The sequence below is a fragment of the Juglans regia genome, chromosome 11 (assembly GCF_001411555.2).
Source record: "Juglans regia cultivar Chandler chromosome 11, Walnut 2.0, whole genome shotgun sequence".
Taxonomy (NCBI): Eukaryota; Viridiplantae; Streptophyta; class Magnoliopsida; order Fagales; family Juglandaceae; genus Juglans; species Juglans regia.
This window is the reverse complement of record NC_049911.1, coordinates 3,449,522-3,463,756: the sequence shown is the minus strand read 5'-3', so window position 1 is coordinate 3,463,756 and position 14,235 is coordinate 3,449,522. Positions and strand designations below refer to the sequence as shown.

At 37.1% G+C, this 14,235-nt stretch overlaps 2 protein-coding genes across 5 annotated transcripts; one reads left to right on the top strand and one right to left on the bottom strand.

Annotated features, from left to right (window-relative positions):
* Positions 1-2,753: 2,753 nt before the first annotated feature.
* On the bottom strand, positions 2,754-5,277 carry LOC108987914 (pentatricopeptide repeat-containing protein At5g66520-like). The gene has a single exon (XM_018960981.2). The coding sequence runs from the start codon at positions 5,257-5,259 to the stop codon at positions 3,256-3,258; it is 2,004 nt and encodes a 667-aa protein (XP_018816526.1). The 5' UTR covers positions 5,260-5,277; the 3' UTR covers positions 2,754-3,255.
* A 783-nt stretch (positions 5,278-6,060) lies between these two features.
* LOC108987900 (solute carrier family 40 member 3, chloroplastic) lies at positions 6,061-13,876 on the top strand. Of its 4 annotated transcripts, none has more exons than XR_001995599.2 (15): positions 6,061-6,651; positions 7,283-7,496; positions 7,613-7,676; positions 8,214-8,338; positions 8,422-8,511; positions 8,598-8,774; positions 8,863-8,937; positions 9,121-9,222; positions 9,297-9,414; positions 9,495-9,641; positions 10,663-10,769; positions 10,856-10,969; positions 12,111-12,412; positions 12,862-13,013; positions 13,568-13,876. XR_001995599.2 is itself a non-coding variant. In XM_018960958.2 (14 exons), the coding sequence occupies exons 1-13, from the start codon at positions 6,494-6,496 to the stop codon at positions 12,402-12,404; spliced, it is 1,785 nt and encodes a 594-aa protein (XP_018816503.1). In that variant the 5' UTR covers positions 6,061-6,493; the 3' UTR covers positions 12,405-12,412; positions 13,568-13,876. The 4 variants fall into 4 exon arrangements, 2 of the variants coding, with proteins under 2 accessions (XP_018816503.1, XP_018816502.1); XR_001995598.2 differs by having other exon boundaries at positions 13,565-13,876; XM_018960958.2 differs by lacking the exon at positions 12,862-13,013.
* The last annotated feature ends 359 nt before the right edge of the window (positions 13,877-14,235 follow it).

Below are 14,235 nucleotides of genomic sequence, written 5' to 3'. Positions count from 1 at the left end.
GGTGGACAGCTCAAAGCCAGATTAATGGACTGTTCAATTCAAGCTAACTCTTTTTTTTTTCTTTTTTTCTTTTTTTTTTTTTAAAAAAAGACGGAAAGATCCCCTATTATTAAAATAAACCCTCACCTTTGACGGAGGAATACCTTATACATTCCATATGTCATAAAACTAGAGCCTTACAAACATTGTTTCTCAAACCAAATAACTGGTGAAATTACATCCGGGAAGGACTCCCCCCAAACACTAAGATCATTCACATGCCAAGCATATTTGGCCAGTCTGTGTGCCCCTTCATTTCCCATGCGTCCAATGTGCTGTATCTTGCAGTTCCTGAAAGTCTTCATCAATTCTTAGTCTCTTTAATAAGATTGCCTTGTAAAGACAATGACTCTCCTCCATCTTGAAGTGCTTCTACCATTAATAGGGAATCACTTTCTAAATTAAGATCAGGTATACCCCGATGAAGGCAGAATTGCAGTCCTCTGAAAATAGCCAGTAGTTCAATCTCTGTTGGGTCATTAACTGCAAATTCCTTTTTGCTTGCTGCCATAACAACTTCTCCCTTATCATCTCTAAGTAGGAGGCCCACCCCTGCATTGTATTGATCATGAAACATAGCCCCATCTACATTGAACTTCAAGACTCCTTGTGGGGGAGGTATCCAACAGCATTTAACTCTACTGGTCATCTTTCAATAAAGATAAAGCATAATTCACTGCTTCTTCAGGCTTTAAATCTTTATTCTCATAAAATTTTTTATTTCTTCTATGCCAAAAACCCCAAGCAATAAGAAAAAACTTTTCCAACTCCTCCTTGTTACCCCTAGCTCTCACCTGTCTTGCTATATCAACAAATTATATGTTTCTTGCCTCAGGTTGTAGGTATAATAACTGGTTTTCCCAGCTCTCTTTCAGAGGTGGACAAAAATATAATGCATGTGTAAGATCTTCCAATTCATCACAACAGAACTGAAAGCAATCATCCATTAGTACACGCCTCTTCTTTAAATTAGCTTTTGTTGGTAGCCCATTCTTGCAAGCTCTCCAAGCAAAAACCTTCAGCTTGTTAGGGATCTGTAACTTCCACAACTCTTGTCATATGTGTTTTTGTTCTTCTGCATTGGAGCTTTCACCCTCTTGGCTTTCTTTTCCCATTGTTCGAAACAATTTATAAGCACTCCTCACACTGTACATCCCATTCTTCTCTGGTTCCCAAATCAGCTTATCTTCTTGATCACTTGAACTCAGGATAATCTTCAAGACCTCTGCTGCAGCTCTAGTTGGGAGAATATGGTTAACTTTTTCTATGTCCCACCACTTTGTATTCTAATCAATGAGACTCAACTTTTTGATTAATATCCAAGCCAACATCATTAAAACTTAGTTGCAAGTTTCTATGATCTGGTATCCAATAATCTGTCCAGAGATTAATGTCTCTTCCATTTCTCACCCTTCATCTACAACCTTGTATCAGCCCTTTCTTTGCTTCCCATACACCTCTCCAGGCATAAGATATGAACGAAAATAGCCCAAACATCTCAAATCTTAAATTCAGGTACTTGCACCTTAAATGCATATTATATATTATATTTTTAACACTGGCTTCTGTAACTAATCATGAAATTTGATTACTGGTTTCAGTGCATATTTATCGTGAAGACAGTACTTGTAGCTCTACTAGCCATTGGATTGCGCTTTCTTTTTGTCCAAGGTGATGCCAAAAGGTTTATCTCGGAGGAAGTGACTACAGGAAAAGCTGGAGTAAAAAATGGTGAAACTAATGCTAAGCCAAAAAATCAACTCGATAAGTCAGGCGCATATGGAAATTCGGTAACAGGTTGTGTCAACTGTTTGAGGACAATAATGATAGCATGAGCAGCAACAATTCCAACCAAGATAACTACAGCAAAGATGAGAAGAACAAGAGTAATGGAACTTATGTTGATAATTCTGGATCATCAACCGAGAGTCACCATTTGTTCTGTAACTGATTGTCAGCCTGGAAAAAGTTGAACTTCTATGAAGAAGATGGTGTGAATATGTAAACTACAGTAAAAATAAAGATGGTGTGGAAAATGTGTGGCACTTAGATTGGTATCACGTCATTGATGTTGTCTTTCACACTGCTTAGCAGGCAATTAAAGCTTTGTTGGTGTGTGATTGTGCCTTTTCTAGTAATAGTTTGTCATGGTTTGTATGGCCTCCAGGTCCAGTTCCTTTATATTATCATTAGACAGGAATAAAAATCATCACTGGTTTGGATGGAGGCTAAAATAAATATTTAGATTATTCTGTCTGAAGAATAACATAACTTGAAGGCCTTGGGGATATATATAAATCTTGTTATCTGCTTAATTAACGTCCATCTCCATAAAATTTAACCACGAAATAGAATAACCTCCCATCTCGCAGCCCCCTCCCCCCCCCCCCAAAAAAAAAAAAAAATGAAAACATGTGAGTTCCTTTTTTCCTGTCAATCAAATTCTGAATTATTTAAGCCTCAGTTAAGATGGAATGCTCTTTAAAAATTACTGCTGTCAAAGTTTAAACCTGATATTACTAAACCAACCAGGATAATCATTTTAATTTGACTGAATACAGGTTCCCCAATTTCTGTTGATTTACTTGGGGGATTCTGAAAGTTGCATGATGTTCATTTTACTTGTCACATAGATTCAATTAATTGCCAACAATGATATTGTATAACCTCTGACGAGTGTAATTGTCTTGAATGCTTTAAGAAAACATTATCCATAGTACAGAACCAGCAGCACTTCTCTTCACCAGAAGCAATCTCATAACATAATTAATCACAGGAACGTTCTACTATATTCAATTTCCTTCCTGGCAAAAATATGATACAGCACAACCGTGTAATGTTCCTGCTGTTCCATGCATTCATGCAAATATATCTTAAATAAATGTGCTCATCTTTGTATATATTAAAACCAGGAATGCTCAACTAGTTTCTTACAACAACAACCTTGTCTTACAGAAGATTTCTCATGTTGTTCTGCACAGGCAAACAATGCTATATTGGCATTTGCTCTCCAAATGTATGGTGTTCATCGAGTTTCGCAGGTAGTTAGACCTGAACAAAACTTTTCTTTTTCAAACTTAAAGTATGCCTTCTCCATTTGAAACCATTGGCTTCGTTTCATTCTTTGGAGTTTGAATCAAAATTCCAATCACTCAGTCCTGTTGTTTCTACTTTCTCACCAAATAGACATTGGACACAATTTTTCTTTAGGAGACCTTACCAATAATCCTTGCAGGAACATTTTCCATTTTTGAAATGATGATAACGAACACGGTCCCTCACAATTATCTCTCGGTTGTAAACTTCTGAAATGAGCTTTGTTGCAGAATGGCAGTCGTCGCACACCCTCAAATTATTCACAATTCGGATGGCTGTTCCCGGTTCTGTGCTAAGCAGTCCAAAAGCAATTGCAAGCTTTTCACTGTGGTATCGAAGTGTAGTTTCCTTCTCCTCTTCTTTGATATCAAACAAAACTTGGGAGGTTTTTGGTGAATAACCTTCCATATGAAGCCTCTCAAAGATCCTGTCCAGCATCAAGTAGATTTCCTTCTTTTGTGGATGTGAACTATCAGCCATTTTGAACCTATGAACAATGCCACCTACATCAATCATGCTACTCCCAGCTGTAGTCTTTATCCCCCTTTCCTTCATCAGTCTTCTTACTTTCTCAACATCATCCCATCTTCCAGCCTTTGCATAGATGTTTGACAGTAATGCATAACGACCACTGTTTTTCGGTTCCAATTCAAGCAACACCTTCCCTACTCTTTCACCCAATTCAACATGTCCATGTATTCTACAAGCACCCATGAGGGCTCCCAAAACAGCTGCATTGGGTTCCATGGGCATTGAACTTATGAGCTCCTCTGCCTCTTTCAAGAGCCCTGCCCTTCCTAGGAGATCAACCACACACCCGTAATGCTCCATCTCAGGTTCAATACCATAAACATTCTTCATAGAATCCAAAATTGCTAAACCTTCATCAACCATACCGGAATGAGCACAAGCATTTAAAACACCCACAAAAGTTATTTCATTGGGCTTCAATTTTTCCCTTTGCATCTTGGAGAATAACCCAATTGCATCCTCTGCTCGGCCATGCATGGCAAGCCCTCCTATCATGGCATTCCATGTATAGACTTCTTTCTCTATCATCTTCTCAAAAACCTCCCATGCCATGTCAAGACGCCCACATTTGGCATACAAATCCACCAAAGCAGTCCCTAAAACAGCATCCATGCGCATGGAATTCCTCTTAACATAAGTATGAATCCACCTTCCTTGATCAAGCGCCCCCACATTGGCACATGCAGCTAGCACACTCGACAAGATAAATTTTCTTGGCCTAATATCTTCCCTTTGCATTTCATTGAAAACTTCCAATGCCTCCTTGTAATAACCTCCTTTTATATAACCATCTATGATAGCACTCCAAGATATTTCATCCCTTTTGTCCATTTCATTAAACAATTTCCTAGCCTCTTCAATCATCCCACATTTAGCAAAACCACTTATCATTGCATTCCAAGAGCCAATATTTTTATCCGGCATACACTCAAATAATTCTTTAGCAGCTTCCACATCTCCACATTTCAAGTATCCATCAACCATCGTGTTCCAGCATATAATATCCGAGTCTCCCTCCCCATCAAGCATTCGGCGTGCCTCCCTCACACGTCCAAAGGACGCATACATTTGAATTCCAGCACTTTTTATGTGTCCATCTCTGCTTAGCCCATGTTTCACTACATGTGCATGAATTTGCAATCCTTCTTCAATGGCATGCGTAATAGTGCAAGCCTTGAACAAAGGCGGATACGTAAACTTGTTTGGCCTAGAATTTGCTGCCACCATCAAATGATATAATGAAATAGCCTTAGATGGCTCATTGTTCTCTAAGCACCCTCTGATCACAATATTCCAGACAAAAACATTGGGATTCAAGACATAATCAAAGACCTTTAATGCAAAGCCAAAGTTGTTGAAATGAGGATTTGCATAGCACTTTACCAAGGTTCCAGCAACATAATGGTCTTGAAAGTGGCCAGTCCTGAGTGTAAGGCAATAGGCTAGCTTGAGACACTGTAAAGAAGTGTTGCATTTTGTGTTTAGAAGGTTTAGGATTGTTTTCTGGGAGAGCTTGGAGGCGGATGTGCTCTCTGTTGAGATGTCTTTGGGTTTGAGATGATGAGGAAGATTTGTGGTTGTTGTTGTGCTCATCTTTACTCTGTTATCCAGTAGTGGCTAAGGCACGAGATATGTATGGAAGTGAGGCAACATTATTTATGGTGTTTGAGAAAGCGTGTACTCGGTGGTCCATGTGATTGGCTGCTGCCATGAAACGTGGCATATTTTCTTGAAGGAGTTTTTGAACCCATTATTCTGCATAAATGCTACCAAACATATTAGGGTTAAATTGGCCTAATCATTAGGCTGTTTTGGAGTATGTACACTTGGTACTCTCAAGTGTTATATCAATTAAAAATTAAAAAAATGATATTTATAGTCTTGAAATATGTAGTTCTTGTGTATTTTCTTTAAAAAATATAGATAAATTTGAGACCTATGTGAAAAAATTATTTTTTCAGAGTGACCTCTACTTTTTTCAAAAGAAAAATTCTTCTCATCAGCCACTATTCATTATCCCACACCTCACATACTATAAAAAAAAATTATAAGTATGGAATGTGAAAGTGAATAATGACTGATGTATAACATTCTTCTTTTCAAAAAGAGTAAAAGGAGAGTCGGGAACTATATACTCCAATACTGTATATAACATTATCATAAAAATTTTTATATCAGAATAATATATTGTCATAGATTAGAAATATCACATCATCCATATTCCGAATCTATCTAATAATTTTTTGTCGAGGAGAAAATTTATCGTGAGCTATGTCACTGTAGCCCCATGGGCTGGCAGCTGCGGAAAGGGCCTACTTTGCTTTGTTGGGCTCTCTTGTTGATCCAAAAAACTATTGATCACTTGCCTTGCTTGTGGAGTTCTGCAATGAAACTTGGCATAATTTGACTGACGAAAGCTGTATGCTTTGTAATTCACCGATCCAAAACTTAGAACCACAGAGAATCATCCACGCACGCTTAGAGCTGTCCGCCCGCCGGCGGACTCACTCAGCTCAGACGTCAGGTCGATGCCAAACCACTTCTAAACACCACCAAACGGATAAGCCTGAAGTTTCTGAAAGACTGAGACTAAACCCCAAAAAAACCCACAAATACGAAAAAGAAAACCCTTATAAATTAGAAAAAAATAAAATCTTTTTGTTTTTATTTTTTGGTTGATGAATTCTGAGAATCCATTTGTGATGAGACTCTGAGTGACCAAACCAACTGCTCAAACTTCTTTGTTTTTTGTTTTTTTCTGAGTCTGCATGAGAGGGAAGGAACACATTTGGTACTCTTTCAAGCCAGAGCACTTGGAGAAACAACCATGGTTGCTATGGTCAACATCAGCCACTCACACTCACACCCTTTCAGTTCGTTCCAATTTTCGTTTCGCCAAGTTTCTCTATCGGCGCCTCCTTCTCAAGTTCGCCATCGCTTCGCTCCTCGCCAACGGTTGAATTTTCACCCGTACAGTTCCTGCAGGTGAGCCTGTATTTGGTAATTGGTTTGTACTTTTTCATTTATTTCCGATATAAGTGCGGTAAGTGAGAAGAAAATTTTGGGTTTTTCTTAATTCTTTCGTGATGTTTGGGACTTGTGCTCTAGCGGTCCAGATAGAACTAGTTTACTTGAGCTAAGAAAATGTCGTGTTTTTCTTGTTGTTTTGTAATGTTTCTGTTTGTTCTTATTTTCAGAACATCTGGGAAATGTTAACAGAGTTTGTATTTTGAATTTTTTTGTTAGTTTTACGAATTGTGCTTAAATTCCTGTACTACTTCTAGTTTACTTAGTTGAGCACTTGAGCTGAATTGTTATTGTGGGAAACCAATAAAAAAATTTCTTTCTGCACAATATGTTTGTTTGCGGAGAAATTTGGGTGGAAAACTCAGTCTTAATGAATTCGCTGAGTTCTTGGTTATGTAATTAACTGGCTTTCTTTTCAGCTTTGTGGGCTGCGTAATCCATAAGAAATATAAATATCACCTGATAGAATGGTAAAGCTTAGATAATTAACATGAAAGTTCAAAAGTTTAAATAGTAAAGCTCTAAACGTTTAGAACGAGAGAACAAATTGTGAAAATAAAATTCTTTTTTCCTTTTCCTTCGGTTGCAGGTTTGACAGTTTAGTTTCAAGGTGTTCAATAACAAACACCAATGTACAGTTTGACCAGGTTGCTGCTGAGGATGAGATCCAAGAAGATTTTTCAGCTGTTGAATCTAACTCTTCGGTCCCGATTGTTCGTCTCAATTCTGATATTCTTGAAACTGAATCATTGAACTTACTGACCGAAGGGGCTTATGTAGATAGTCTATTGACAAAATTGCCAGTACGTTCCCTTGGGCTGTCTAACATGTTTTTCCCGCCATCTTTGAAGATCTTTCACGTTTTTTTCATTCTTGAATCTCAACATCTTATTCTCTCATCACTCTATTGAATTTATAGGTTTTATCAGAGGAGGAGCAAAATGCCCTTGCCGCAATTCCGGCCCATCCAGCAGGATTGTATGGTGAGAGTCTCCACCTTGTCCCATGTTGATGGCTTGGAAGACATGTGGCATTCCCATAAAATTGTCTGATGATGTGACCCTCCATGTTTGACTCATCATTCCTAGTTTTGGAAAGATTATCTAATATATCTATGAAAGTATGAGTTTTGATCAGTCAGCTTATGTGTGGCATAAAGTATGTGTGTTTTGGAGAGCCAGTTATTTCTTTATTTGGGTGGGGACTCTCCTCTGATCTAAGAACACCTTCACTGTGTCAAATTCCTGCACTGGCCTCTGTATGTTAATAGCAGAGTAAAAAGCCATTTTATTTTGCTCGTTCTGCCCCTTTCAGACTACTGCTATATCCATAGAAACAATTTTGCTTCACTAAATGGAGTCATTTCATCTGAATATGGGGTTTCCATTCATTTCAAACAAAGTAGCAATAGATGACCCAAGACTGTTATTTCTTAGTGATATCCTGATCTGTCATTTAAATTACAAAAATATATTAGATTCTTGAAACATCTTTTAACAGAAAGCATATATAAATTTCAGCTTTATACGCCAGCTGTGCTGCTGGGAATTTAGTGGAACAGCTTTGGAACTTTGCTTGGCCTTCTGCAATTGCATTGCGCCATCCAAGTCTTCTACCTGTGGCTGTCATAGGATTCTTCACCAAGGTTGTTATGATGTGGAAGAGATCAATAAAGCTTATGCAATAGGTTGGAAGAATATACTTTCTAACATGCTTCATGTTGAACAGCTTACAATAATTGGTGGAGGCCCTTTGGTTGGAAAGCTTATGGATCATGCCCCCAGAGTGCCTTCATATATTTGTCTTAATGTTGTCCAGGTATTTTTTTTGGAATGCACATATATCCAAGCAGGTAGGGAACCATCTCGTTATTTTTTTTTCTCTTATTCTCATGATTTTTTCAGGCAGCTGCACAGTTGTTATCTGCATCAATGATTATATATACCTATTCTCGTCCTCGTACTTCTGCATCATCCATACTTCTCCGTCCTTGGTTCATTGTGCTAGTATTAGCTGGAGCTGTTGAGAGGCTATCTGGGTTGTCATTAGGGGTTGCTATGGAGCGTGATTGGGTGGTGCTGGTAGTTCCTTTCTTTACTTTTCTTGTTCCCTTCGTGTGTATTGAATTCTAGTTTGAGTATGTCCTAATTATTTTCTTTGTTTGTGCAGTTAGCAGGAATAAATAGGCCAATTGCACTTGCTGAAGCTAATGCTGTTCTAAGTCGAATTGATCTTCTCTGTGAGGTGTTTACTCATTTGTGATTATTATTTATTTTTTCCCATGACTGGCTGATTGAGTTACATATGTATCATCATAGTATAATCTTTCTGTGGAGTGCAAGCCTGGTAAACTGAGCACAGTATATACATGTAGATATCATTTAGAAGACTTGAGTTTTGGTGACTCATTCTTATCTGTGATTACAGATAGCTGGGGCATCTCTGTTTGGTATCCTTCTCTCTAAGTTTGATCCAGTGACTTGCTTGAAGTTTGCTGCTGGTTTGATGTTATGTTCATTGCCTGTTGTGGTAATTACTTTCTGCTTACTCCATTTATGGTTCTTGGTTGGAAGTTGTCTTCATTTTTGGACTCCACTTCTCAGGTTTTTCTGACATGGTTAACCAACAAGCTCTCTACCGGTGTTCTTGATCGTAATAAAACTTCACAAACCTATTGCAAAACATCCAATGGGGAACCTTTTCCTGACGATGACAATAAAGGTAAATTTGTTTATTGAGATTAACGTGGAAGGTTATTTTTCTCTTGTTATACCTGTTAATTCTGCTGTCTGGAAAACCAGTGGATATAGGTCTTGAAGCTATTAAACATGGGTGGAAGGAATACATGCAGCAGCCAGTTCTTCCTGCAAGCCTAGCATATGTGCTTCTCTACTTCAATGTCGTTCTCACTCCAGGCAGTTTGATGACTGCATTCTTAACTCAGCATGGTACTTTCCAAACCTTTTAGTATGCTGACCTGCAATATCCCTGGTGAATTTTGGTTGTTAAGAATTCAGTATAGGTTCTGAGGGAATGTTCTCATCCAGGTTGAATGTCAACCCACATTTAGCTATATAATGCATCACATATTAGAGGTGTTTGGTGCTATCACCAGCAAATGCACCCACCAATTTTATTTTTGGTTTATTTTTGGCTTTTAAGAACACCTTATAGTTTGAAGTAGTGGCAGTTTGCCCTTCTTTGGCTGTCTGAATTGGGATGCTTTTACTGGAAAATAACATGTGCCTGATACTATTGCTTGAATAGCTATTCTTTGGATAATTTCCCCTTACTTCTCTAGCCTTTTTTTTTTTTAAATAAAGTTTATTAGTTTAGAAAAGTGCTCATGCCTATTTACTTGTCTTAATAAAATTTTCTCATCTATCCAAAAAAAAAGCTTGAAAGAAAGCAGAAATGGTATAAATTTATCTGTTAGTATTACCAAAAGATTGGTGTGGCTTGTAGGATGGAATGTGCTTATAATTTATAATTATAAAAAAAGGTGCTTATAATTTATAATCATAAAAAAAATGTGCTTATAATTTACAAATGATAGGCTAAAGCAGGGGAATGAAATGCCAATTCTTGAACTCTTTGGTGCTCAGTGTACTTTTTAATAGAAGTTTAGGTTGGTAAACCCAAAATGACATAACTTCAAGGGTTTTTCTCCTTTTTTTTAGTTATTATGAAAATATCACATAGAGTTTCACAAACTAGAAATCACTTTCTCAAATTTTGGTTTGGTCATATCAATTGCTTCCTTTAGTATTTTTGTTTGCTGGATTGATGCAATCTTGATTTGTTGAATATGTGACTAGGAATGCATACTATGCTCTACAATACCTTTTTCCTTTTGAAAATCCATTTGTTGAAAATATTTTCTACATTTCTCTATATTTGCTTTACAATATCATTTTCTGGTCATTCTTAGAAACTCGATTCTAACGATGATGTTATATTTTTTCACAGGTCTAAATCCATCAATCATTGGGGGATTTAGTGGGTTATGTGCTTTTATGGGTGTTGCAGCAACATTTATATCTGCAGATTTAGTGAGGCGATTTGGCATTTTAAAGGTTTCCCCTTCTGTTTGCTATTCCTGTTTCTGATATATTAAAAGGTTCCTGTTTGAGCCTTAAATCTTTTGGATTTTCTTCTTCAGGCTGGAGGAATTGGATTGATATTTCAGGCTTCACTTCTCACCATAGCTCTTGCTGTGTATTGGAGCGGATCTCTCATCCAGCAGAGACCCCTTCTTTTCTTCCTATCTTTGATTGTAAGAATCATATTTTACTTTTTTTTACTCAAATTAGATGAGATGATTGAAGTCAGAGGTAACAATAACACAAAAGCCCATTGACTAAGATTGACTTGATTCAGCATGAGGCTAGGAATTATCCTAGTACAGATATAAGTCCAATCTGGACAAAAAAGTAATAAGTGGCACTGAATGCAATTAGCTAAGGAATTTAGTTGATGGGACAAATTAAGCATCAGGTTATGAGGAAACTGGTGAAATTTTATAAGAATTTGTAATCTTGATAGTAGCAAGGTTTATCAGAATTAGTAATTATTATAGTAACAAGAGAATTACTTTAGCCACAAAAGGATTATACAAAAGTAAACTCACAAACTAACGTAGCTTGATGTGGTTCATCAGATTGTAAAGTTACTTTTATTGTAAAGCAGATCTAACAGATTACATGAAGCCACATCAGTTTGTGAGTTTACTTTTGTAGAATCTCTTTGTATCTGTAGCATTTCTCTAGTAACAATGCTTGTCAAAGATTCTCTACTGCTTTCGAATAAAAGAGAGATTCAATTAAATCATTTAAGCTCCTGAACACCTGGAATCTCTTATAAGAGGGGTGATGTTGCCAGTGGGCTATTGCTTAAATAGCACCTCATTTCTCTATAAGAACAAGGCGTGTTTCAAAACCTTCCAAGTGTTTGATTTACATATTCGAAAAATAAATAAATAAAGATATCTATGGTGATGCTGGCTGCTATATCTGAATTCTTCTGTTGGCTCCTATATGCAGTTCTAACATAATTCATAATTTTGTGCACGAATAGAAAATACTTTTGCCAGATAAGCGAATGAATTGAAACATAAAAGAGGGAGAATAGATCCAGGCATATTTATAAGAAACTTCCTATGATATTCTAAAATGACCTAAACTAAATAACAATGCTATACATTGATTCAAAACATTGTCATCACTAATAGGATATAATTTCCATATTTTGGGTCTTTAACTATTAGCCGCAAGGCTTTATCTCAGGAATTAAAGAAATAAAAAAAGAAGGGGGGAGATGGTATTAAGAGTCTTAAATTTGATTTTTTCCCAACAAAGAAAATTTGTATGCCTGGTTATGGAGTTCTGAACAAAAGGTTGATCTACTTTCATATGCAGGTAATTTCAAGATTGGGTCACATGTCATATGATATTGTGGGGGCACAGATTCTGCAAACTGGGATTCCATCAGGAAAAGCAAATCTTATTGGGACAACAGAGGTTGCAGTCGCTAGTTTGGCAGAGTCTGTAATGTTGGGAGTTGCTATAGTAGCAAACAATGTTTCACATTTTGGTTTCCTTGCACTGCTGTCACTTTTATCAGTGGTTGGGGCAGCATGCATATTCTGCCGATGGTTGTTGAATCCAACGGATGAACAAAGAAGTCTTTTCCCTTTTGACCCTCAGTTTTAGTTCTCATTGTAAGTGTGTGGTCTTTTCTGATTTGGATTATCATCTTAGAAGCATAATTTCTTACCTCACGTATGAGTCCATTCATTCTGCAAAAGTATACATGAACCTGAACCCTCACTAATTTGACAAATCGCATGGTAATAATTGAACTGGTTTCTATAGTTTGGGGTCCTCATCTTGGATCGGTTTTGACAGACACAGGAAGTGTTTGGGTGAGGGTGATGCTATTTACTTGAACAAGAAAGGCTGAGGCCGTTCACTGATTGACTACGACAATGTTGTCTAAATTGTCTAATACTATACTTCTGATGCCTTCTTGTGATCAGTTGAGATGTATGAATTTGAAGTCTCCATTCTAGCTCTAGAAGCATGAGTTTGGCATAGATTTATGAGATAGACTCCTGAATCTGATAGTGCTAGTGCTGATTCCTTTAGTCCTGGTTGTTGTCTTTTCCAGGCCCAGCAATTATTTTTAGATGAAAACTCCTCTTATTCTTCTAAGTTCAAGGTGTCAAGAGATATCGCTGACTGTTAAGACCATAAGATGAATCTTAGAGCTGCCCCTAAATCTCAAGGCTGCCTTTGCACCATTACTGCAGAGGAGTTAAGGTACTCATGAACCGATGGTTTCAAAGATTAGAATAGGTATTCCTTAGTAATATGTTGTTATTTTTGGATGTGGAAATCCTTGGTATCACATTTAGTGCATCAGATGGAAAAGATACCGATTCTTTTTTCTTTTCTTTTGGAAAAAGATGACAGTTTCCCATCAAGCTGCCCAAGTGACTATCAGATCATGGACCGGAAGAGGTTGATTGGAAATATACATTTTAGAAACCTTGAGATAGACTTGCGAAGATGCCCATGCCATTCATGTTTGAGAAAATCAGTTTCTTCTTGCATTACAATAGATGCATCATAAAATACATTACTTTGTAAGCTAGCTAGTTAAAAGTGCCACAATTAACATAAAATTGCAAGGAATGCCATGTACCCGAGCATAGGCTAAAAGCTGAGAATACAATTGTATTCTATTAGGATAATTGAAGATGTCATGGATTTGGTATTTTGGAAAGAACATTGTTGTAGAGATTAAAATTGTTTTTTTTTTTTTTCTGGATTATCTTTATGTTATCTGACTTAAAGTCATTCTTTATCAGCAGTTGATCCATCACTTTCCTTGGTGCAAAGGCTGTTTTGACAGAAATTGGAGTCCAACCAGGTATGTAAATATACTTATTACAAAGTCCACAATGATCCACATAGAAGACTCAAGGCTATATATTCTTGATCTGCTCAGTTGGTCACACTATTCATGAGGTCAAATCGGATTGGCGTGATGAAATAGATAACAAAGTTTCAAAAAGGTTTTAAAGTTTCATTGGTGTAGGCCGCAGCTGTACAAACATTTGTAAAGGACTGATTCATTGTAGTTTCTTTTACTTGCTATAAAACATTTGATTTGGACGTTCCTTTGCTGTCACATCCTTTTGGAGCATTCACGAAGTTGCAATTGAATCATAACAACAAGAAAACGATTTACACATGAAAAAAGATGCCAAGATGGTAAGGGTGCTAGATATCTGTGACAAATTTGGCTAGAGTGGGTTGCTTTTTCCAAGTTGTTTGTGGGAAATCTGAAAAGAGTTGTTAAACTAAGAAGGGATGGCTGCTCCTGCATGCTCAGTGACTATGAATGGCAAATGAGAAAACAAAAACAATGAAAAAAGTAGTTTATCCAACATTTTTCTTTTCTGGATGATATATAATTGATAGACTGTAGTGGGGTGCAATCCCATCAACATTGATGGGATGTGTGTGTGAATTGGTC